At 32.0% G+C, this 27,745-nt stretch overlaps 2 protein-coding genes across 2 annotated transcripts; both read left to right on the plus strand.

The window, feature by feature from the left end:
• Positions 1-7,697: 7,697 nt before the first annotated feature.
• On the plus strand, positions 7,698-9,324 carry LOC146994105 (uncharacterized). Its single transcript, XM_085826857.1, has one exon. The coding sequence runs from the start codon at positions 8,695-8,697 to the stop codon at positions 9,322-9,324; it is 630 nt and encodes a 209-aa protein (XP_085682983.1). The 5' UTR covers positions 7,698-8,694.
• Positions 9,325-9,370: 46 nt separating this feature from the next.
• On the plus strand, positions 9,371-22,106 carry LOC146994106 (uncharacterized). Its single transcript, XM_085826856.1, has 3 exons — positions 9,371-11,967; positions 18,349-18,455; positions 20,764-22,106. Exon 1 carries the CDS (start codon positions 9,371-9,373, stop codon positions 10,253-10,255), a length of 885 nt encoding a protein of 294 aa, XP_085682982.1. The 3' UTR covers positions 10,256-11,967; positions 18,349-18,455; positions 20,764-22,106.
• Positions 22,107-27,745: the final 5,639 nt, after the last annotated feature.

The raw sequence follows: 27,745 nt of genomic DNA on the forward strand, positions 1-27,745 counted from the left end.
CCGTGTAAATCCAACAGCTGTATTCCCTCCGAGAGAGTACTGCTGTTACACACAGGAAATCCTCAAATAACAGTATAATGAATGATAACTTAAATAAATCTAATAATAACGCGAAATTTTAATTCACAAGCTGTAAGAACTGGCATGAGCAGAAGTGGTACCAACGATAGACATTCCAGTAACAATAGCAATACTAGAACAAAAATAAATCAGGTGTAACTTAAATCGTTACCTTTATGGAAGAAATTCAAAATACTTTTGGCAAAAACTGTTTGACAGCCTTGCTCATGCTTCGAAATATTTGTCTCAAAACTATAGATGAATAGATAGATATGCGCTGTATTGCACAAAAGTGAAAAGCTGCAGGCTCCAAGAAATAAAGCCCTCAGGCAAATAACGGTATATAATGACAGACGTGACTGTTCTCGAGAGCAGAAATTGGAGACAAGAGGAAATAAGCTGGGAGACCAAGAGGTCAAAGGTAGTTGAAAGAAAATTCTGACGATCTATAAGTAACAGAAATAATTCCAGAATTCTACTGGAATCGATGGAGAGAATATCATGAACCCAAAACTGCAGTCGTGTCACAGCATTAGTTTCAAGTGCCGTTGTAATCAAAGAACAGGACTTCGGACAATCAGATCGTTGGATATACTCTTTGAGAACTTCCGGAGATTTGCAACCACTTCAATCGAAACAGACATCAATACATTACTCTCTCCAAATTGTAAGGTGGAATGCTGAACCTTCTACCACCTAGCTTATTCTCCAGACTTACCTTGAGCATTCAAAACTCACAGCATCGCTCGCAGTTGCACTTTACGTGACAGCAGCTGGACCAAAGCTATCAAATTTTAAACTAATCGCGGCTTAACGTTGAAACTGTAACTGGTTGAGTACTATATTAATTTAATGATTCATTCGAATTACAATTAGAATTTAAAGTGAAATTTTATGTAAAAAATATAAAAGCAAATATCAGAATATTTCTAATTTGCTGTCATTACATTCAATCAACCATAAATTAATAAAGTTTTTGAGTTTCTTAAACATATTTTACTTTTTTTGTCGTCAGCTATCGTTAAGCAGTGAGGGCTCGCCAAATAAATCAAGTAAATCATTTATTCACTTAAATGCTCCATATATATGTGTTATATTTGCTCTTGTTACATATGGACATATAAATGTGGTGCACACTGGGAAAATTTGAAATAACGCAGTCAAACCCGTAAAATTCTCTGTTACAGGTGAAATTAAAAAAATTTCTTTTAAGATTCGAACCAGAGAAATCCGAGAATTTTCAATGAAATCTATGCAATTATGTGATTTGCTTACTTGGAGATCACGAGTTGCCATTCATAATAGACGATTTGTGGGTCTCAAAATATCTCATCTTCTTTCTGTGTGGGACAGGGTAGCTAAAATGTTGGACTCCTTTGCGTTAATGCGTCAAAAAGTAAAGCTCTTCTATGCTATAGCTGTTGAATGCCTGAGTAAAAGAAGTTTTTGTTTCTTTGATTATTTGCTAGAATAGATAAGCAGCTTCTTGTACTATTATAACTCGTGGAAAATTAAATGTTAAACCTTTTTGCTTATAGTGGGGGCCCCACCAGCAGCCGAGAGGTACAACTGTGAAAACAGGTAGTTTGATACATGTCGACTCACAAAATTAGATGGGCCGGATCTTCGTAAAGTTACATAATGTAACAAAATTGCTATCAAATCCACATTAGTACTAAATAAATTAGATTTACAATACGTTTTAACATTTGAAAATTTAGCAGAAAGCCTTTACTGTTATTTAAAACTTTAAATGAGAAACCTTTCCTGTCGGGGTTTTGAAAAATTTCTTCTAAATGAAACATAATTCAGGTTTTTAAAGCGTAAATGAATTATTTTTTGAAAAATTGTAAGTTCTTCAAACTGTTAATTTTATTTCACTTGAAGAATGTGCATTTACGCATATGCTTGAGAATGCATCTCTAGAGAAAGTTCTCAGAAGTGTAGAATCATTGTCAAACACTCTCTAAACCAAATTTCTAAAATTCCTGAAAACCTTCTACTTCCTTGAAAGATCTTCTCTTGTCGTGAACAGCAAACTGATCAAAACCATTCGAGCATAAAACAAGCGGGAAAAAAAGAACTACAAGGAAGTTCACAGCCGCCGCTCGGTATATAGAACAGACAAAGCAGTTTGATTTAAACAAATGAACGGAAACCCGAAATAAGCTATTCTTAGTTTCTAAGTTTAAAATTTATGTAGCACATTTCTATACGAAACACCTGATAAGCAAAACTTTGGCTGTGAATTGTTTTCCTAATATGTATAATCTCAAACTAAATCTAATTTTAAAAGACTATGACAGTATAAATATGCAGCGTCGAAGTGAAACTTGTTTCTATGTCAGATACATGTAATGAAGAAATTTCAATTTTTTTTAAAAAACTTGAAGAACTAAATTTTTCGAAGTATTTGAGAATCCAACTTGCATAAGCTAGTTTTGGGTTTCTATTGCTGGGAAGTAATTCCCAGCAATAGACACTCAAATCAAAAACAGCAGCATTCACAGTAACTACGAAAATATTGATCTACATTTCTTTAGAAGATTTTGTCTCATAAATAGAGGTTTCACTCATCATTATACAAGCTGTAATAAAAGAGTAAAAAAAAATGTCAAAGATTAGGACTGTTGGAGTGTGTTAGTGAATATTACTTCAATTTTCATGGATTTATCAAAACCATTATTATTGTTACGTACCCTTTTAAGTTTTGTTCCTTGTCAGCTAATTTTTGTCTGAATTTTGTTAGAAGATTTTTCTCTTATAAGTATTGAGATTTCAATTACATTATATAAGCTGTAATAAAAGTGTAAAAATCAAATGCCAAAGACTAGGACCTGTGGAGGGTGTTAAAGAATATTGTTTCAATTTTCAAGGAATTATCAAAACCATTAATCCTGTTACGTACAAATTTAAATTTTGTTTCTTAGCAGCCAAAGTAAAATTTTCAAAAAAGCTTGCACCCAGTTTTATTCTTTTATTACATTGTTTGTGGTAGACAGCAGTGGAAAGAATTCTGAGAATAAGTTCTTGACGACAAGTTCTTGTTGTTGCATGTACAGCCCTTGAAGTATGCCAGGAAAATATTTCATAGGAGCGTACAAGTCAACAAGCCCGCCATCGTAATAATTGGGAAATATGCTTTGCATGTTGCCCTTGCAGAAATTACGCACTTCAGACGTATTAAATATTTTTCTGAGAGCTCTCAGTCGCTTAGCTAATATTTCTAAATAAAGTTTATTCAATTTTGAAACATTTGTATATTTTTAGACCTGAAGACTTCCTTTTCTACATCATGCTGCAATTCAGTTTCCAACGCTCTATTTTTGTGTAACAATTATTGTAGAACAATGAAAACTTATTTTTAGGCCAAATTTGTCTTCTTCTTTCTTATTACCTTTTTCATTTCATATACATATAAATATGCAATTTTATTAAAATATCAATATATATCAGTTAGCTGTTAATAAACATTTGTACTTGAAAACACTTGGTAGTGAATTTTTAAATTGCGACGTTTTGATAAATTGTTGTTGTAGAATAATTAAAAGTCACGTTTAGAATATTTACGAATTGCGGAATAAAAGAAATCAACAAATCTTTGCAAATAATTTCCTAGTCAATGAATGAAAAAACACCAAAAAACGATCAAAACGGATGAAAAACACCAAAAAAACCACCAAAATTCAAATGAAAAAACACCAAAAAAAAACGAATGAAAAACCACTAAAAAACGACCAGAAACGACCAAAAATCGAATGAGAAAAACACCAAAAAACGCATGAAAAAACATCAAAAAAAGATCAAAATCGAATGAGAAACACTAAAAAACGACCAAAAATCGAATTAAGGTATTTTTTAAAAATTTCTTGAACTTTAGAGAAAATTACTCATTATCTGTAATATGTGTTATTGATCGTTTCGTATTCCTAGACATCCATACCCTGTAAGTTCATTAGGCATTTAAGTGTAATAACTCATTTGCCTCATTGGAAAGAAACATTATATCTATTGCAACGACTGATTCACTACCACTTGTTTTTCTATATTCTCCTTTTTCTATATAACACACATATAAGTCTATGTTTTTGTGCTTTTGCTGTCACCATATACACAGTCATCTGTTTTCAGGTAAGGAAACATCTGAGAATATTATAAACTTGCTATTAAAATTCTAAAAACAAAAAGAAGAAAGAGGTGCATGATGTCTTCAAAGCAAGCCACATTACATGCTCAATGCTAAATATGAGATTTTGCCGAAAACAATCAAAACTGCACTATGCTGGCCACCACTAGGCTAAAAGATTAAAATTCCCATTGGAGGGATCATAATCTGCAGTCATGCTACTGAAAAACCATCTGGGAGAATGCTATACATATGCCTGGGTTGAACAATAAATATTTTTTGTTGACATCATGGGTTGCCACGTAAATGCTTCTTGGCGACATGGTGCGTTGCTTCATCAATATATTCTCGTGGCTTATGGGTGGAGGTGTACGAAAAAAAATCAACTGGCAAAATATTAGGTACTGTTCTATTATCGGGACCGGACTAACAAATGTATGCATGTACACATATATGCGTATGTGTATACACATACATTCGTACTTACATATATGAACACATACATCCATATATACATGCATACATATCTACATTTCTGATAACGGAACAGGTCCTGATAACGGAACAATGCCAAATATTATACGGAAGTAGATAAATTATGTGTTTACTAGACAATGCAGTGCCTATTAAAATAACACCCTTATCAATCAGTTAAATATCCTTTACATACTTCAACACAGCCTCTTTCTGCTCAAACATTTATGGATTTAGAAATTTCCTGTGAGAAGACATCAGTAAATTTTCAAGTCCAAGTGTAATGTAGAGTTTTATGAAATTAACTAAAACATACCTAATACAGAGTAATGACACATTTCTATATTTTAAAAAGAAATTAAAAGACACTCATAATTGGAGGACATCAAAATCAAAACATAGTGATATGGCAACGAAATGAACTGAAATATAAACAGAACCTTAGTTTTAAAAATGTTACGATACTTCTTTAGTATTGCAGCTTCCATTTTTTAAACATCAAGCTGGCATCAGAATTATTGCCAACTTCATGTCTCATGTACACTTTGTTACTGCCCTGCTTCCTCAATTGCTTTTAATATGGCATAAGAAGCATTCCAAGGTCTCAAAGATTTTTGCTATATTAACTGATCAAAGTAAGATTCATGATGAGAGTAAAACGTGCCTCTTCAATTTTTATTCCACCACTTAGTGAAGCTCCACAGTCTTTCTATATTTTATATATGAGCAGCTGTTGTTAGATCAAGAAAATTAAATTTATTGTCCGCAGAAAAATATCTGTAAGCTGGTATTTACCAGTTCTTGTCTTTTATATTCTCACCAGAAGTTTGAATAAATTGTCACTCCCTCTTCTAGATGGTCGACAACTTTTGGCACGAGTGTGGATGGCTCTCTATTTAGAAACTGAGCGAGAAAGAATTTTTCAGTTTTTTTGGCATAACTTGTCATGCCAGTTTTGGTTTTTTGCTGTATGAACAGATTTTCTGCTATGTTCAAAATTTTTTCAGGGTCACCTCTATTCACATATATTTGGTTGGCGGATCATATGCAGAGAATACATCTCTCTCGTAAAAATGTTTCAGTGAATAGTCATATTTTTCTAGTGTTTCTTTCATTTTATGCTGTTACAAACAGTCTCCCCCGAGAGTTGACTCAGGCGAATGCCTGGGAAGTACTGGTTAGGATCTGTACGTAGACAGTCTCAACCACGGGGGTATACCAACAGACTTCACAGAAGGCCTGAAGGCTCTCGGGACAGAGTAAGGCTCGGCAGGGACCGTACGGGTACTGCCTTGTCGCTACATGGTAGATTTTTCATGTGGCGGGATGGCACTTAATTCTGATCGGCGCCTACCGGATGCCTTAGGAAAGAAGTTGTCTTGTCCACTCCGCGCTGTATTCTGAAACCGCTAAACCAACTGTTAAAACATATACTTTTCTTTCATTAGCGAATTTTCAAGCTGCACCTCTAAATGCTTTCACTGATGTTAAATTTTATTGAATATCCATTTTTGCATATTCGAATGTGATGTAAAACATGTGCATTTCTTGAAAGATATAGCAAGCATCTTCCTCACTTCTCAGTAAATTAAGAATTTTAAGATTAAAATATAAATAAAATTTACTAACATATAGAATACTGAGAGCTCTTCTTGTGATGAGAGAATTCTGAGTGATTATGAATTATTAACATTTGCATGGGAAGAAATAAGATCACATGGTCTCCTCGAAGCTCTTCTCATTATAAGCAAACTGTAAATCATCATTGTTGGGGCTGCCAGATGTTTCAGAATAGTTTGCATTGGCGATTCATCAAAAATCTTGACAACTTTAAAAAACAGGACCCATAATAATAAGGAAGAAAGAACATCACATCCTTACGAAAACTTGGTTTAATTTATTTGATTATAGCACATAAAGGCTATCAACCTAAAACGATGGATGTCTTTGTGAAGGACTTTCTGGGAATAAATGGCTCGTAACTACACTAGAAAAGCATGGAATCCATCTTTGAAGTCATTTTTAAGCCTTAAATTGATATTAGCTTTCTATGAAAATACCTTGGCAGCTTCAAAAGGGCTCATTCATATTAAAATTTGAGTGTATTTCACAGGATAAAAATTTGTTATTTAAATTTAGTGGGGGTGCAATATATTTTTGACAACTATTCAGAACAAACTTATATACACATTAAAAATTCTGAACATGCAAAAACTTTTAAAAAAAAAAAAAAATCTTCCAGCAGATCTTTTGTTTAAATATATTACATGATAATTTTTCCATCCAAAGATTATGTAAATAATTTATATTTAAACCAGATTCCTTTCAGATATACAATAAAATAATACAAGTTGTCACATTTTTTACAAAATTTTCGTAATTTTAAATTAATTAGATATTCATTTGAATAATATATAGACAAACAAATATTAATTTTTTTTTCTAATACGATTATGAAATTAAAGCACAAAACACTAATTATTAGATCAAATGTATTGGAAATATTAACAGAATGAATTTAAAACTGAAATCTTATATGTTTCTCAGTGATTTAAAATAAACACAAGAGTATATTGGAAGCTATACATGTTAAAATGTTAATATTTGGTATGTACTTAGTTAGCATCTGTAGTATTTTCAGAAAAATTTTCTCTGCTTCTGAAATTCATATTGCAGAAGCGTGTTTCAATTTATGCGCAGAAATTTACTGAGCGCAAGGGGCGTATCTTTGATGTGACATCATCTGACACGTAGTTCGGATGTCACGTGACCTCCATGCGCGTTTGAGGATTTAGCGCTGACCCGAATTTAAGATGATTCAGCCCTAACAAATGTTTATAAACAAAACGCAAAATCGCCACTTTTGATTATAATTTGTAATCAAAATTTGGGAGGATGTTAATAATACATTTTAATGTTTATTATTTTGCGTTTTAAATTTCCTGGTTCATGAGCAAGCCTCACTTAAATTTTACTAGTAAAGTTTAGTAATTAGAGCTTGGCAATAATAATAGATATTCCAGTTTTAAGACGTTAGTCCGCGGTAATTGTTGTTTGACGTGATAAGTTTTGCTTTCGTTGAAACTGATTTTATTATTTGAATAATTACCGCAGTTATAGTTTTTTTTTAATGAAAGTGGCTGTTTTAAAACTCTTTAATTAAAGTTTACTTCATGCTGAAGTGTAATTCATACTGTTTAGTATTCAAAGCTTGAAAGCCGATTACTTTTTTTCCGTGTAAGCTTAAGAGTTGTTACTAAATTTCTAACGTATCATGTAACTTCTTTAAGCTATAAATCATTGGGTAGCTACTGTACAAAAATTTCAGGTAGTCATAACATACCATATGTGACACAGTTTTACAAATTCCTGTTTAAACATGTTTATGTGATCAGGCAGGAAGTCTTATTTTTGTGAACTATAAGAAATTAATTTTCAATTAAACATTATTGGGAATGAAGGCATTCTTAAGGTGTCCTAATAGCAAGCACCTGATACGTCACATAAATAATTTGTGTTCATCCTTTTACGAAGAAAAATGCGTATTTACATCAGGCAAGAAATGCTAGAATAAACCAACTTAAAACTACTTTTACCGAAATTTCTGTTTAGCAGCCAGTTTTACATTCCTTCAAAGGATGAAATTCACGAGATACGTAGCAAGTTATATTAAGAATGTAATACAGTTATCAATATAGTGCAAATTGCCTGTTTTAGGAGAAGCATGTTCTAGATTCAGGGTTTGTAACAAGGTAACAAATCATGTTGAAGAGGTAATATTTAAAACAGCACATGCAAATCTGTACTGAACAAAAACCTCGTATGTATGAAATTTGTACAATGTCACTTAGTCGAAAAAGCACTTAAAAGATGCATATGCTAATTCAAATTGGAGAGAAAGCTCTTATAGGTGAGGTATGTAGACATTTAGTTAGAAGACTAATTCAGACAATCATCTGCTTATTCTCGCAGGAGAAGAACCTCATATATGTGAAGTATTTAAGAAATCATTATGTCAAAAGTTCAGTTTAAACATGTATGTGCTTACTCACGCAGGAGAGAAACCTCATATATGTGAAATATGTAAGAAGACATTTTGCCAGAAGGGTAATTTAAACAGCCATATGCTTATTCACACAGGAGAGAAGCCTCATGTGTGTGAAGTATGTAAGAAATCCTTTAGTCACAAGTCTACTTTAAGAAGCCATATGCTTATTCACACAGGAGAGAAACCTCATGTGTGTGAAGTATGTAAGAAATCCTTTAGTCACAAGTCTGCTTTAAATACCCATATGCTTATTCATACAGGAGAGAAACCTCATGTTTGTGAAGTATGTACGAAGTTATTTAGTCAGAAGTCTGCTTTAAACACTCATATGCTTATTCATACAGGAGATAAAGCTCATGTTTGTGAAGTATGTAAGAAGTCATTTAGTCTGAAGGCTAATTTAAATGCTCATGCACATATTCACACAGTTGAGAAACCTCATGCATGTAAAGTATGTAAGAAGTCGTTTAAACAGAAAGACCATTTAAACACGCATATGCGTACTCACACAGGAGAGAAACCTCATGTGTGTGAAGTATGTAAGAAATCCTTTAGTCACAAGTCTACTTTAAGAAGCCATATGCTTATTCACACAGGAGAGAAACCTCGTGTGTGAAGTATGTAAGAAATCCTTTAGTCACAAGTCTACTTTAAGAAGCCATATGCTTATTCACACAGGAGAGAAACCTCATGTGTGTGAAGTATGTAAGAAGTCATTTAGTCTGAAGAATAAGTTGAACACTCATGCAGTTATTCACACAGGAGAGAAACTTCATGTTTGTGAAGTATGTATGAAGTCATTTAGTCAGAAGTCTGCTTTAAATACCCATATGCTTATTCATACAGGAGAGAAATCTCATGTTTGTGAAGTATGTACGAAGTCATTTAGTCAGAAGTCTGCTTTAAACACCCATATGCTTATTCATACAGGAGAGAAAGCTCATGTTTGTGAAGTATGTAAGAAGTCATTTAGTCTGAAGGCTAATTTAAATACCCATATGCTTATTCATACAGGAGAGAAACCTCATGTTTGTGAAGTATGTACGAAGTCATTTAGTCAGAAGTCTGGTTTAAACACCCATATGCTTATTCATACAGGAGAGATAGCTCATGTTTGTGAAGTATTTAAGAAGTCATTTAGTCTGAAGGCTAATTTAAATGCTCATGCACATATTCACACAGTTGAGAAACCTCATGCATGTAAAGTATGTAAGAAGTCGTTTAAACGGGAAGACCATTTAAACACGCATTTGCGTACTCACACAGGAGAGAAACCTCATGTGTGTGAAGTATGTAAGAAGTCATTTAGTCAGAAGTGTGCTTTAAACACCCATATGCTTATTCATACAGGAGAGAAAGCTCATGTGTGTGAAGTATGTGAGAAATCTTTTAGTGAGAAGTCTAAATGTAGTAGACACATGCTTATTCACACAGGAGAGAAACCTCATGTGTGTGAAATATGTAAGAAGTCATTTAAACAGAAAAATTATTTAAAGAAGCATATGCTTAGTCACACCAGAGAGAAACCTCGTGTGGGAAGTATGTAAGTCATTTAACCAAAAAAATTATTTAAACAAGCATTTGCTTAGTCACACCAGAGAGAAACCTCATGTGTGTGAAGTATGTAGAAAGTCGTTTAGTCAGAAGTCTCATATAAGCAGTCATATGCTTATTCACACAGGAGAGAAACCTCATGTGTGTGAAGTATGTAAGAAATCATTTAGTCTGAAAAGTAGTTTAAACAAGCATATGCTTATTCACACAGGAGAGAAATCTCATGTGTATGAAGTATGTAAGAAATTTAAACAAAAGGGTATTTTAAACAAGCATATGCTTAGTCACACACAAGAGACGCCTCATGTAAAGTATGTAAGAAGTCATTTGGTCTGAATGGTAATTTATACCCATGCACTCATGCATATATTCACACAGGAGAGAATGCTCATGTTTGTGAAGTATGTAAGATGTCATTTAATCAGAAGAGTAGTTTAAACAGTCATACACTTATTCACACAGGAGACAAGACTTGTGCATAAAGTATGGATAAGTTCATTTTTAATAAAGAATTATTAAGATATGCATATCGACAGAAGAGAGAAATCTGTCATGTATGTAAGAATTCATTTGGACAGCAGAATAATTCAAAAAAATATTTGTTGATCTAAGCAGAAAAGAAGCTCTTTTGAGGAGATGTTAAATTAGTATCAACATTTTATTTATCAGTGTAGTAAAGATTTGTGTACACAGCAAAGAAATCTAATTTTTTGCGGTCAGGTCAGTTTGAATCACAACAGTTGTCAGTATTAATTGATGGGAGAATTCTTCGTAATAAGAGCCATTCAGTGGCAGAATTTTAGATTTGAAGGTAAATTGGGTGTTGCTGATGCTGTGGAGAGGTTTTTCGAATTGTCATTTGATACTAATAAATCATAATCTAATTATTTTTTTTTAAAGCAAAAAACTATATTTATGCAAGTTTTTACCTCAATTGCATTTTTAACTAATGCTGACTTGAAGCTACGTTTGCTTATCTATCCTATCTTAAAGAGTCTAAAACTGCTTATACCGACCTTGATTGAAGAAGCTGGAATTGTTGTTTTGTTCAGAATAAGCCATGATGTGTTTTGTGTTTCTTCCACCTTTTCGGAAATTTGAATTTTTGACCCTTGATATAACTTTTCACAGATTTTCGTATCGCTCATATTCAGTGCTACATCTGTTAGCTAGTTAAATGCACTGTAGTGAACATGCGATTGTTACCAATTTGACATACTTCTGAGATGCAATTCTGGAGCAGGACTAAATGCTTCATCCTATATGTGTACTGTAACTTGTATCTTCTTTGTGCTGAAAATATTTCAGAGTTTAACAATCAAAGCTATTGAATCAATGATAGAAATGCCTTTCTTGTACCTGTAATGAAATAATATATTAGGTGATTTCTTTTTTGTGTTAAAATACTAAAGACCTGCAGTCAAATTAGACAGTTCCATTTTTTTACATATTTTTCATCTAATTAAATCTATTATGAGGAAATATTCTCAATATGACTATCCAGCTGCATTATCAAATGTCTCGAGTGTATAACATTCTAAAGCAGTATACAGTTATTACATGTTATAGTAATAAAGGGAAATGAGGTCTTGTAAGATAAAATTCTTTCAAATCCTGGACATACCAAGTAGAGCAGTTCCATGTGTGTAAAGTACCTAAGAAGACATTTGAAAAAATAAATCAGTATTGTGGTATTTCTATGCAGGTAAGAAACTCAAACTATAGTACATATATATTCAGAAACTAGATAGAAGTTAGAATTGGTTGGCCCCCTCCCCCTTTTTTTTTTTTTTTTTTTTCTTTTTGCGATTCCTTTTTGATGCTAAGATCAGTGCCAGGAAGGCACAATTTTAAGATGGTCGCTACATACACAAAAACAAAATAAGAAGTCGAAGAATTGCACAAACGTGGTGTCCATGTACATATCACTCTATTTTCACTTGAGAGAATATTGGAGAATTGCACAAACTAGGCATTGTGCACTGCCTTAGCTTTGTCCATGTACACATTGATCTATTTTCATTTACAAAAATCAGGATGTACATATTGATCTATTTTCATTTACAAAAATCAGGATGCTAAAGCAAAGTTAAAACAATCATGGTAAACAGAAATTGGGTTTCATCGCCAAAATTGAACAAAATTTGTTGCTAATCGGAGGGCACCAAATTCTACACTAGAGCCAGAAACTGTTCTAAAGCCTGAGTAAAAACTTTAAGGCCAGTAAAAATTTTTGAGAAACTGGAAACATTTAAACTGAGGAAGTAAAATACCATTTGATTGATAATTATTAAGCTTAAATAAAAGTAAAAAAAGTAGAAAAATTAATTTGCAAATATTTTATTATTAGAAAATATTACAGAACACACAGATGAATATTTGAGCCTGAGTAAAAACATTAAGGCCAACATAGAAAATGACATATAAGAAAAAAATTACAAATTCTTAGAAGGTTGTGTAGGAGCCATTTCTTCGAATTACTTCAAATATTCTTGTTTTCATGGATGAAACGAGTTTTTGAGAAAGGGTCGGTTAGATTTCAGCTCTGTTGTTGATGTAAAATGTCTCCCATTTGTATAAACTCTTCTTGCTAAGTCACCCCAAAGGTTCTCGATTGGGTTGAGGTCAGGTGATTTAGCTGGCCATTTCACAGTTTCAACATTGTTGACTTGGAACCAATTTTTTGTGCTGTTACTCAAATGGATCGATGCATTGTCTTGCTGATATTTTAATTTTCTCCAGCAAGACATTCAGCATTTGGCAAAAGAGGATTTGTTAGGACATTTTGGTATCCTTGCGAATTCATTCTATCTGAAACAAATGCAATTGAGCCCACATCAGTGTAAGCAAAACAGCCCCAAGTCATGACAGACCCTCCACCTAATTGGCACTTGGAGAATATTTCTTTTTCATTTCTTATATCATGCCAGTAGAAATTCCAGCCATCTGGTCCATCCAAATTCCATTTTTTTTCATCAGAAAAAATAATTTCTATCCATTGGTTGTCCCAGGTCATGACTTTCTGGCCAAAGTTCAAACGCTCTATTTTGCGTCTCTGCAGTGACTGAGGCTTAGTCAATTTTGCTGTATAAGTGAACCTTCCAGACCTTCTAATTGTATTATAAATCGTTTTTTGACAAACATTTAAACCTGTCGTCGGAATCAGTTTCCTGGTTGAGTACTTTCCAGTAGATACAAGTTGGCAAACTCTACTTTCATCATGGGAGGACAAGGCTTTAGGTATTCCCCCAGTATTCTTTTTACCATAATTGTCTTTCAATTTAAAAAAAATTGTTGACTACAGTCTTTGATCTTCCTATCTTTATCGCAATAGCACGACTACTCATTCCTATTGAAGACAAAGCTTCGATCTCTCCTCTTTCACGATCAGTTAACTTCTTACCCTTCGCCATCTTCACAAAGATCACCAATGCTTCGAAGAAACGTATGACAAATATGAAAATTGCAGCGTTGTCACAAACTAGTAGTTGCAATGGTAATTACACGATTATATTATATTTATTTTTAAAAAATGACTGGTGGCCTTAAAGTTTTTACTCAGGCAGAAATACTAACTTTGTAAATAACCACATGTTTCTCATAATTATGTATTTACAAATTATGTTTATAGCATTTATTTCTTATCAATGAACTTTAATAATTAATATTATTTGAATCCCTTTTATTTCATTTTACATTTTCTCAAAAATGTTTACTGGCCTTAAAGTTTTTACTCAGGCTGTATGTTCTTTAAGCAGTGTTGAAAGAAACTTGATTTTTAATTTGCAAGAGTTGCACACTTTATAAGCATGAACATGTGTGTACAATTTAAAAAAAAAAAAAAAATCTTCACTTGTAACTGTATCATTCTTCTTGGCAAAAATCATCATTATAAGCATCTTGGGCATAAAAAAGAAAGTGTCTTAAATGGTTCCCATAATAATGCAAATTCGGAACAGAATAGAAACTAGCGATATATGGCACTTTGCCACCATTTTTATAATTTCTAATTCAAGGAAAACCTTTTTCTGGAAGCTATAAGATGTGCTTGTGAAGCAGGACTCTCATAGAAATTTGCTGTGTTACTTTAAAATTTTATTTCATGGAATTTATTGAAGTAACTTTGCTGTTCTTCATGCTGGAACAGCTTCATGCTTCATGCTTCATGCTGGAAACATCCCCATAACCGGCACTTGGCAAAATTTCGGATTTGTTTACATCGGAAGTAAGCGTACGTGCGCCAGAATATGGTAACCCTGATAATTGTTGCAACCCACACAGGGAATTTTCCTGAAGGAGGAAAAGGGAAATTTTCTGTTTACTTTTTGAACATTACGGTAAGAGAAAATAAAGTTTGAAAATCGCAAATCATTATTAGTTCATATTTTCGCAAAACGTTTATGGGGTTTTGGGAGTTAAAAAATAAAGTTTGGAAGGAGGAAAAGGGAAATTTTCTGTTTTTATTTTTCGAACATTACGGTAAGAGAAAAGTTACTTATAGTATGTAATTTTTCAATGCAGCAAATTATTATTATTAACATAACAAAAAGTTCAGCTTTTTTAGGTATTATATATGTTATAAATATTGCCATGGCCATGAAGACAAACTGGGCAAAGTTAAAATGAAACCAACAACAACAGCATTTAATTTATTATAGCTTTCTTCTTACTTTTACTGGAATTCTAATGATAAAATGATTAGTGCATTTAAATACGTATTAAATGAAAATATTAAAATAGATAAGGAGATGCATTAAATATCATTTGGACTAATTTAATTATGTATTCTTACATATATAGCTATGCACATTTAATTTTTCTCAATAAAAATAATTAAGCTATCCTTATTATTTTTATATGTCTATACATTTTTTAACTCTACACATAGCTACTCAGAAAGAAAGATATATGGGTAGGATATAAGAAGATAAAAATTATTAATCTTCCCTTCAAAGTCAAATGGATATAGCTGTAGTATACGATTTCAAAAAAAGTAAATCATTAGAATATTAAGCTGAAAATATAAGTCTGAAGCAAAGAGATTTTTCTTAAATTCAAACTGTGCACAAAACATTTCAGACGCATTCAAACTCTGAACTGGAACAAGTTAAAGTTGATCTTTACATTATGGTAACTTGGCGTTTTTTTGGCGAAAATTTGGCGACCAACTCTCCTACAGCAACCCTCTATTTTTTTTTTTTTTCCTGCCGCCATTTTGTCTTCATGAAGTAAAGACATGTTTCTTTTCTTTTTATCTACTGAACGCTTCTTCCAACAATCTACTATCCGAATTACACTTATGCTAGAAATTTTATCTAACAAAACTGCTGGTACTTTTCCGTTTTGCCGGCGCAAGCGATAAAGTCGCCAATAATAGTACAATCAATGCCAAACGGAATATTCTCGCTGGTAACCTTTTACGCCTCATTTTCAAAACAAGTCGCAGCTTTTTCTTATTAGATTGATTGTTTCTTTCAATACTGGCATATAATTACATAGAATTTTTATCAGATAGTTCAGTTTTATGTCTAAGGCCATTTTCGGTAATTAGGTCAATTAGGATGCAATCACAGCGCTTACCCGAAGCCGAAAATATAGAAAAGGTAAAGTCAAGGGTTAAATTCATCAAATCTAATGAGAATGCATTAGCGAAGTAAAGCACTGCAGTTTTACATAATATCTGAGTAAGCTATTCGTACGCATTGAAATATTGCTTGCATTTAAACTTCTATTCCAAAATTAAGATTTAACTTGAAATTAATGTACATAATTACTGAGAGCATTAAATTTTTGTAGAGTAGTTTACGTTAGATGAGATCGCTTGGGGTCACGTGATATGAACCGGCGAATCAGGATGTTGAACCATGAAAGCATAGTAAATTCTTAAATTAATGTCTTTTTACAAATTTGTTGTTTTTATTTATTGGATTTTTATAAAATTTTAAGCGATATTAAAATGTTTATGCCTTCAAAAAAGAATTCTTAGAGCTAAAATTTTTTTAATATTTTTTATGTGTATACTGTATGTTGTCGCCAATAAAGTCTGCTTGGCGAGATTTGCGCCGACGAAACGGAAAAGTACCAAACTGCTTAATCATTACAAATATTCACTGCAAAATTGGGAAAAAGTGCACAATACCATACTCCTTACGTGTTTTTCAAAATAACACATACACATAAACCATGTACACGCCGACTTATTTTTACTCAAAAAAACATCCCAGAATTGCACAAAAATGGCATTGCGCACACTCTTCACTATATCCATGTACACTGCTTTTTTCTCATAAATTAGAAAAATTTCACGAAAATACATGACAATTTTCTCAATCTTTAAACCTGGTAAAAAGAACATATATGAAATTACCTGATCGCAAAAAAGTATTTACCCTTTACAAATATGAACATTTCCACATATAAAATAAATAAAATATCCAAAAACTTTTACCTCTAAATCATCTATTACATTATACACGTCGCCAACGAATTCATACCGCAAGCATTACAAATACTTAGTATCAAATATTTAAATTATTTCCATGCACGTTTATTTAAACTTAAACGTATACCAAATTCCTACAAACATAAAATTCACAAAATAACTATTATTTCATTAAAATATAATTAAATTCAAAACCACTACTTAAAATATAAATGAGCACATACATTAAATTAATAAAAATTACCTTATAATCCTAATTACTTTAAACTAAATCATTGCTAATAACAATTTTCCCAATAATACCAAATTCCTTTCCACCTTACATTTAGAACAATGCATAAAAATAATATCCTCAAATAATTAAAAATACTAACTTACCTAATCTTCTTCAGAATCTTGATTACGTGGCGGATACACTTTTCTAATTCATTCAATAAAATTATTGAAAGATTTTTCCATACTTCCTCCGCTAAATAAAAAGCAAACTTCTCTTTATCACAATGCCTAAATACCCATTTTGAATTCACTTTAGTTAGGGCCATGGGATCCAAAAATTAAACAACACTGTTTCACACAACACAGTATAAAGCTAAATACAAAATTTCGACATTTTTTCCTGATTTCCCCCCTTTTCCGATTAAAGAACCGTAATTCGTCCATTAATATCACATGACATATCCCATGATCTCTCATTTCCCTCACGCAAAATAATGCGTAATCGGAACTGAGTACTGCTCACATCATTACTAAAGTCCCAGGTAGTAACCTTTATCGCCTCCAAAATGTCGCCAAACTACCAGTTACCATATTGTAAAGATCAACCCAAGTTAATTTACTGTTGTGGAACTAATATGAAAATAATATTGTTGACAGTATAGTAGTGTACCACCAAAGAATTTATGCTGGGAGAAGAAGCAAAGCTTCGATGACACCACAAAGCCAAATGATAACTGGCTTAATTTTTACTCTTTTTATGCATAAAATGTCATAGTTGTTAGTATCTCGTTAAAATGTATTTTCTAATAATATAATGATTTGCAAATGATGGAAATTTACTTGTCATTAAAACATTTTGTTCTAAACATGCTTATCAAAGAAGTTAAAGCTATTCCAACCTATCCCCCATATTAAAGTTTTTTTGATTAAATCAGGTTCATGTCTAATGCATCAAAAATATAAATAAACCTTCTTTAGTATTTCTCAAACATCAGTTCTCATGGCTTTAAATTGGATGCAAGATTTATTTCACAAAGTTATGTTTTCACTTATGGGGCAAAACTTTTAAATTTGTTATTTGAATCTGTTACATTAGTCTTTATTTTAAAGAATATATTGTATGTCATATGGCCATGAAGGCAACCTGGTTAAAGTAGAAATGAAATCAAACTTTCTAATTAATGTGATTTGAAGCCATTGTGCTATACTTTGAGGAATATGTTATATGGTAAATACTGTATGTGTGCTCTTGTTTTTCCTGCAAAGGGCATAACATTTTTTTATTGAAATAAATTACCAACTTAAATCTATTGTCATGGCAATTAAATTTTTCTGAAAGAGCAGGATTATTTATAAGCCGAGTGCTAAACCTTTATATTGTTACCCTGATCATGAAATTTTAAATGGTGATTTAATTTCTTTTTTCAGGTTGAACTGCCCTTCAATGAAAGCTTTTGCTCGATGTGTGGCCTGTAATAGCAATAAATGGGACTTTTGTGAACTGAAATCTGTTAGGCTTTCCAAAATCCAGAAAGGTAAAGTTTAACTTTTTATTTAAGCCTAATGTTCTTAAAATATATTAGAATATCCATAGGTGACATTTGATTATTTTTTAATCAAGACACCATAACAAAATAAGCTGATTGAATCGCCAAATTTGTAACTTGTAACTTTTAAATATATCCAGACTCTGTCTGCTTTAATAAGAAAGTAACATACAGTGCATATATAGTAGTGTTTTAATTTTCATTTATCATTTTATTCTGTTTTAAGTATGAGTTCAGCAATGCTCCAACATAAGGTATTCCAATTTATATGAGCTTACATAAGTCATACAGCTCCTTATTTTATTTTGCATATTTATACTTGTTTTGAAATTGTCAATAATTCATAAAATGCTGATGAACAAAACATTACTATGCCTATATATAAGAATTAGCTTTAATGAAATAAGAAGCATCAAAGTATATGCTAATTGCCCTAAAACTCCATACTCTTCTTCAAAACAGTACTTCAGTTATAATTATGTTAACAGACGATGCAGTTGTTCAACATTTTTATACACTGTGCTGTTACTTTCATACTTTGGTTCAGGAAAGTAAATGGGATTTGATATTCTATATTTCTCCTTTCTCCCCACATTATAATTATGAATTGAGTTATCAGAAAAGAATGATTAATTTTATGAAACCATTAGCATCAGAATAACTTCATTTCTTGCACATGTACTTTTTTTTTCCAATGGCGGGCGCTTGCCTATGCCTGCATTGGCCACGCCCAAGGCCGGATATGGTGGTCTCTTTATTATGGAGGCACCTAATAGGCAGCCCAACTTTGCCTCTTATGAAGGGACAAACAATTTACGTCCATGCCTTGTCCGTTATTCGAACCCGGGTGCCTCGGTATTGTACTCAGGCTTCCCTAACCACTATACAATCCGGGCAGCTACGAATTTACTTTAATATGCTATTTTGTATCGATACGTAATATGAAAACTACATTTTTTATTATGTATTTTTTAAAACAAGTGCTTTTTAGTCATTGGTTCTATTTAACTAGAATTCACATGTATTGTTTTATATGCAAAATAAATACGACCCAGACTAATTGGGATCTGACTTCGGAGCTTTCACTCATTGCATCTGTCACATAGCTTCAGAGCTATAACTGTGTTATATTTAATTTTTAGTACTTAAATATTAACTTGTTAAAGTTAAAAACTAATAAAGCTGAAGAATGTAAATGTGATATATTTCTTAACAATAATATGCAGTAGTCCCTCTTTAATAATGGTTTTGATTATCTGCAGACACTGAAAATTGAGAAAGTTATGAAAATTAGATTATTTTGTTGAATTCAAATTGGCCAAATGATAAAGATATACTTGCATATAAATCACATCTGCATATGATTGAAGCTTTACAATATGTGCTTGTTAACTTCAGTTGTCTATAGTAATATTATTATGACAGTTTAACACTGGATATTTGCACCACATTACCTCAGATTGGAACTATAGGATAAAATGTAGTTGAAAGCTTTGGGAGGTTATAAATGAAATAAACACAGAAGAAATTAACTCAAGCCATTACCATTGTGAATGAATAACAGAGCAGCTAGAAAATTTATTATAATTCAGAATTAATGTTTAATACTGGCAAAGAGTATTAATTTAATACTGGCAAAGTCCAAGGTGTGTAAGTGAACAGTGTATTAAGTCAGATAGTTTTCACAATAGAAATATTAACTGAAATAAAAAGTAACAAAACTATAAATTTCCCCTCATTAATTATGAATATTTTTATTCAGTTATGTTTCATTATTAAACATGTTTATTACTTCTCTATCCTGCCAAATAGACTAGCTGCATGGAAGTTTTCATAATTTTCTCTATGTGTGACATGAATTTATGCATCCAAAATGCTAACCTTTGTATGCAACACTCACTCATTTCTAATGCTTTAAAGTCCCAATACCGTGGGCGTAGCTAGAGGGGGGCAAGGGGGGCATCTGTCCCCGGGCGCAGAATCCAAGGGGCGCCAAACTGATGTTACGACATTTTAGAATTAAATGTTTTCCATCCTTGGCAAGCAGTAGGGGGCACGAAAACTTCAGTTGTCCCTGGGCGCTGAAAACCCTAGCTACGACTCTGCCCAATACTCGTTTAATTTATCATTTGCAATATCAGTGTTGTTACACTATGAGTATTACTAATATTTTAATTCAGTGCTGCTTTTTAATTACTTTAACATTTATTTTATTCAATAAATAAATTAATAAAAATATAAAATTTATTGTGAATTGATTTTGTAATTATTTATGTTTAATTTTTATCCCTTCCAGCTGATTAGGTGTGCAGAAGCAGCAGACTTGTAAATGTGAAGGAGCTATTTGCTTAGTTATGCAGTAAAATTCACCACCCTGGGGCAAGCTTCATTTTAGTGTCATTAAGCTGTGAACAACCAAGCTAACCATCTTCAGGGCAAGTGGCTGCATCAAGCAAACCCAGTGACATTCCAAAGAGGAATGTCAGTCAAAATAAAAACTTAATACCTAAATCTCGGAAAATCAGACAATTAAGCCACAAATCTTGTGACCAATTTTCCAGTTGCTGTGCTTAGTGCCATAAAGTTAGATGCCAATAAACTGAAAAGCTATGGGAGGTATTCTATTGGACCCTTTAGTGAAATCAATTTAAAGCAAGCTTATCATATGATAAGCAAAATGATTGCATCATTGGATATGAAGACTATGGTAATAATTGCATTACTGGGTATGCAGGCTGTGGCCAAATGTAATATCTCAGTATGCTGTGACTACTAAAATTATAACTTATGTATTATTACTTCATATTGGTCATATTAGGTTCCAAAATGGATGCTCTTTTTATATAGAACTATATAAATGTAGAAAATCTGAGAAGTTAATTTTATATGGAAAGCCTTCATACAAAATTAATAGCATCTTGTTAATTTCATATATGTTTTGTGAAAGTAATTGCTGCTTAATCTGGAATTAATGCATTATCTGAGATTTGAAACAAAATTCGTTAAATTAGAAGATAGTGAAATAGATAAATAGGAAATGAAACATGAAATTTATATATTTAATATTGAAATAAATATCTCAGTAAAGTGGCTGTTTGTAAAGTATAATGATGCAATTTTTATAATTTTTTACTAAAATGCTAAAATTATGTGCTATGAAAATTTTATTTTCATTAATATTTATAATTTTTCCCTCGCAAATTTTTATCCAAGGTGTGTATGTTTTAGCTATTTTAGATTTTTCCGTTTTAATGTTAAAAATGTCTACATTAAAATCCATCTCATAATCATTTGAAAATGAAGGAAATTTCATTCTTTTCAATAGTTTAAGAATGTTTTCATAAAACATAATTATAGAAAAAATGAACTGATACATTTATAGTTATATATATGTAAAGAAAAATTTTTTAGAAGGATCCTTTTTTCTATACCAGAAACATTTCATGAGCTGTAATATTAGTTGACCTAATATGTAAAAGGAATGTTTAATCAAATTATTTTGGTTATGTTTTTATAAATATCACTATAATTTTAAAAGTTATTGAATTTCAAAGTGAAAGAAAAAGCTATAGTTATTTCAAGATTCTTTAATAAAACAATTCTTTATTCTTGTATTCTCGTATGAAAATTTTCTGTATATTTAACATAAAATTGTATGCATGTAAATAAATTTTTTAATTTATTATTATTATTCTGTTAGCTTCAATTTTATTCTCAATAAATTTGATACATGTATTTAATATTCAGCTAAGTTTTATTAACCGTGACTTTAATTCAGGGCTTAATTTCTAAGATTAGAAGTACCAGAGTCCTATGGAAGACTGTTAGCAAAGAGGAACAAGAGTAAATAAATAAATAAAATGACTATTAAGCTCATTAATAATTTTAAAATTAAAGAGTTAATTATTATCAAATTAATTATAAATTGTTAATTAATTAGTAATTATTATATAATTAATTATAATTTAATTGTAAATTATTAGATAATTATTATTTTTTGAAATAATTAGTAATTAAATAATTAAAATTAAATAAAATGTAAAGAGATAAGTTAAAATTTAATACGCGGTTTTTATGCGAATGGGGTTTTCATTTGCATTGCAGATGAATTAATTAATAATGCAGGGGATGGAATTAATTTTCGGCACTTTTGTGAAAAACAAGTTCTTTCTACTCAAACGCTCGTCACACATTTCTCAAAGGGTACATTTATGCAAAGTCCAGTGAAATGAATTTGCATAAAGGTGCCGAAGATTTATTTGATCCTTTGCTTAATTAATTAGTCAGCAGAGGCGTAGCTAGGGTTTTCGGCGCCCGGGGACAACTGAAGATTTTGCGCCCTTTCTCTGTGTCAAGAACGGAAAACATTTCATTCTAAAATTTTGTAACATCAATTTCCCGCCCCCTGAATTTTGCGCCCGGGGATAGATGTCCTCCCTTGCCACACCCTAGCTACTCCACTGTTAGTCAGTAATGAAAACAAAAATTGAACTTACATAAGGATGCACTGAAGAGTGCTTTTCTGAAGTTAGTCAATGATACTCATCAGGGACGTTCGTCTTCAAGGCAGGCGCATTTCTAACAAGGTTTCTTTAGGTAACAAGGATTATCAAAACCACGATTTGCACAGGTGTGCAAGTATCTTTTTGATGCAGGGCCGTTCCTAGTGAGGGTGGAGAGCGTAAAAGTAAGCGGGCTTCGAAAATCAGGGGCCGCCGGACTTTCGCGATAACTAAATATTTCAAATTCATTGTAAATACTTCTCATATGTCTGTACTTGTCATATGTAAATACTTAGTGAGTATGAAATATAAATTTTATTAATCATTGAGCATTTTGTTTTAAATTTGGGGGGCGACAATCTCGAAAGTATTCGGGCATCTAATGGCCTAGGAACGGCCCTGTTATGATTTACTCCTTATCAAACAATCTTGATTCAAGGCAAACTAGATATCTAGTTGGCTTGCTTGATTCTTTTAACAGAGCCCTTGTGATCTAGAATTTCGAAGCTGTATTTATAGATGATAAAATCCAGTAAAGTGAATTTGCATAAAGTGCCGAAGATTTATTTGATCCTTTGCTTAATTAATTAGTCAGTAATGAAAACAAAAATTGAACTTACATAAGGATGCATTTATGTAAGTTCAATTTTCCTCCTTTCTTATAAAAAGGTCTTCGAGATCTCAGCGCAGACTGTGGATCCAGACGAACTCACTGCTACTCAGTCCCATGTTGCTTAACACCGCTTCGCCATTTAATATGTAAGTGGATGACTGTTTACTGAGCCTATACCTACTACTACTCAAGATGGGAGAGTAAGATTTTTGAAGGCGAGATTTCACATGATTTCTGAAGATAATCCCATGACTCTGAGCCACTGTTTATGATTCCAACCCAAGTGGCTCCAACCCATTACGTCATTCATGCATGTGAGTATTAAGTGAAATTTTCTAAAGCAATGGGTTGGGGCATGATGAACCTCTGTCGAAGCTCCTATACTCACATGAATTATTTAGCAGAATTCCTTTCTGAGGAAGACACAGGGCTAGATTTAGACTTGATAAAGCCCTAGGCTGTTTGAAATATGGAGTCCTTTATAAGTCTGTTATACTATATCTTAATTTTAGGGGGGGCGAAGAAAGTGGGGACCCTAAGCTACATGTAATAGTAGCTTATATGTGTAGCTTATACTTAAATCCAGCATTGGAAAGACACTTGAGACCAATGTGCATTAAATGGCTGTTGTTTCTGATGTAGGGCTTGCTGGAATAACTGCAAAAGTGGCTATTATTAAGCTACGAAATTGAAGGTGCCTTTATAAATATTTGGCAATCCATGTGGAGTTAATGACGGGGATGCATTACAGAAAATTAGCTGAAATTTCAAACATCGTTTTTAAAACCATATTATGCGACTACAATTTTTCTTAGCTGGTCTTTTTACGTTTATTCAATCGGGCAAAACTCTATTTATACTGTTACTAATGTTTGATAAGCCAGTAATAATATTTGAAGCACTGTGATAATACTGATAAGTAAACTGGAACCATTCTAGCTAATAAATGAAGCTTTTAATAAAGTTACATTTTCATTAAAAAAAAGTTTTTTAGTCTTGAATTTAATTTTTCTTTCCAAAAATGTAATTTAGAATTGTAAATAGGCAGACAGAAGGGCATCATGGATGATTAATAACTGCTCGGCGCTAAATTCTCAAATGTACATAAATAAGTATATTTAGTATAATTGTTTGCAGCGAAATAACCTATACCATTCTGTTTGAAATAATTTACTGTATTTTATTTTAATCAAATTAGAAAGCAGTATTATTAATTATACATTATGAACTGTAAAAACAAGACCTTAAATATAATCAAATGTAGATTGTGACTAAATATAAGAGTAGGAATATAAGAAAAATTATGCTATATAACAAACATTTTATATTTGTTTATTGGCAGTAAATAGCAGTTCTAATTTCAATAATTCTATTTACAAGAACTTACAGAACTTCTTAATAAATTTTACCAAAATTATTAACTTAACGATCCGAGTTCATCGTTCACTGCAACCGTAACTAATAACCGTAACTTTGGGCGCCAAAATTGATCGCGCGTAAATTATATTTTAACTGAGTTGAAATGGTAGGTTTATAATGTTCTGCGCGAGATTTTTTAAATTATAAATCTACTTTTGTGTGTTGTGTGGTAGTGTTAGCATTTAATGCAACGAATTATCTCTCACAAATGTATTATTAAGATACCAAACGATCCTTAGCAAACGATTAAAAATATTGAATGCATGAATTAAAAATTATAACCGTAACTTCTGAAAATACAGAGAAGCATTCTTTTGCTTAAAGGGGAATTTTTGTAAATGTTTTCGGATGGGTATCTGTTGGTGCTGGCGCTGCGATCACGAAAGCTGGAGGCAGTGTCTAAACATAGCTCCGAAATTTTTTAAATAACTGTTTCAGTAAATACTTTCAACTCTCTAAAAAAGTTTAATGCACCTTTCCTATGCAATGTCTCATTCATCAAATTGAAAAAGGATACTTCGCTTCATCGAAACTTCAGGTGTTTTGTTAGCTGTTTACTATCAACACGAGAAATTCAAAAGAGGCCCTGACACGGAATATTCAGATAAGTAACATTCTGTTCTCTATACAATATATGTTTCTCTATCACTAGAGTGCAATTAATTTCTTTTATTTATTATTTTTCATAAGATTCTAGCATTATACAATAGTTAGTAATAGTAGCAAGTCATGTGGTTCTTTTCTTCGTAACTATTCCGTAGAGACGCCACATTCCTTATCAGTAGTCCGTTCTTATGAGCAATTCACACCCTTCGGAGGCCCCCCCCTCTTCGTGCTTAGGAATTTCTTGAGAGGGAAAAAATGGGGATCTCTTGACCATCGATGAGTATAGATTGTGATTTTTGTAACTAAGATCCCCGACTTTTTTTTTCAGGTCTCAAACTTAGAATTATGAGCAAATAAAAATACAGTGTGACGGAATTTGTTAAAGTTGTACTATAATAAATTACAACGGTTAAATTAATAAATTAATTTTATATTTAACTAATATTTAAGAAAAATAAACTCTGTAATTTATTTTTGCTGAAATGCTCTCACACTGTGTATGGATTTATGATTTTGTCAATTACTGTTTTTATGAAATATACATGAATTTTTTGGGAACGGTAATATTTAATGTTACTTTAGTTAAAATATTATGTACATCTCTGTGATGATATATGTCTTTTCTTGTTAGGTCTCAAGATAACGGCATACACATTACCATGTAGGAATTCATTCATTCATTCATTTATTTTTTTTTTAAACTTAGCTAAAGTTTGCTTCTTAAAGACACGAATTTTTGCAGATGAACTCCTTAACTACACTCATCGTATTTTAGGCTATTTTCTACTATTTTATTTTTAGGCTTTTACCGTATTTTAGGCTATTCCACAATCGTATTTTAGGCTATTTTCTACTTCTTTTCCTTTTCTTTCTATAGGCCCTTTTTTTTCCCCTCTATTATTTTTGGGCCATTTAATTTAAATTTTATTTTGTCCCATCTTTTCTTTCTGGCCGTTTGAACTCGTACAAAATGTACGAAGTTCCTTTTTACTCTCCTCAAATACGAAATTGCCCCTCTTTCTATATACCTTTCCTTCGCACCTATGCTTGATTTTTCGCCATCGGTGCAGAAAGACTTAGCGGGTGCAAAACAAGACATCTGTCTAGTTTGTCACTAGACCGTTAATCTCGGAACGCATGCTATTGTTAGCTGGGCGAGTTCAATATACGTAGGTGAGAGGAATAGAAAGGAAAGGTGCCGGAATGCTTTCCAACGGAAATAATTAGATCGTGGGATAGCTTTCAGTGGCTACTGGAGAAAAAAGGGATATGCTCGCTGACTTATTTCCGAACCTTGGAAGGAGTTTTACCGCTATGTTTATGCACTGTTTTATTGAACATTATGTTTAAGTAAGGATTAATTTTTACCAATTTATGAAAAAAAAAAAAAAAAATTCGTACATAAATACGTCTTTGCAATGTAAAATTGTATGCTTATTTAAAATTTGCTTAAAGGCATAACGTTTTGGCGAAATTACATAATTTTGTTTATTCCAACGAAGTTTAATATTTATTAGAACTCTTATTACGGTAAAGTAAGAGTATTACATGAAGTTACAGTACGTAACTGTAAAGTTTTTGTTTACTTAAAGTATTGTAGAAAATTGTAACTGTAAATTTTTGATATTTATAACATTTACCTCTAATATAATAACAACAAAACATAATTATTTAACTTTTCTTTTATCTGGTACACAAAATAAATAATGTGTTTTAGTATCATATATTTTGATGGAGCTTTAAAAGACCTTTCTTTATATGAAAAGAGTATTGTATTCACTTGTGAAAGAACAAATTCAGTTTACACAGAATAAATTTGTTTCACGGAATAAAGTCCAGTTAAAAAGTAAACAGTACTTTGTTATTCTTAATTAACCAAAATTATTTAACATCAATCCTGTGCACTGCTTTCAGTTGTTGATTTAGATATGTTACAAATTTAGAGTTTGGCAACTTGCACTGTGGCTATCTGTTTAGGATGTCCTCTTGCATGGAGAACTTTCTGGGGAAATCTGCCTCATATTCTGTATTACAAATGTATAAATTTACAAAAATACCGATGCTTTTTTCTTCCAAATGACTACTTAAAACTCGTGCTAATCAAATAAATCTTTGGCAATGTTGTGCTTTGGTACAAT

The sequence above is a fragment of the Stegodyphus dumicola genome, chromosome 11 (assembly GCF_044657685.1).
Source record: "Stegodyphus dumicola isolate Sdum_Otavi_A_Nest chromosome 11, ASM4465768v1".
NCBI lineage: Eukaryota > Metazoa > Arthropoda > Arachnida > Araneae > Eresidae > Stegodyphus > Stegodyphus dumicola.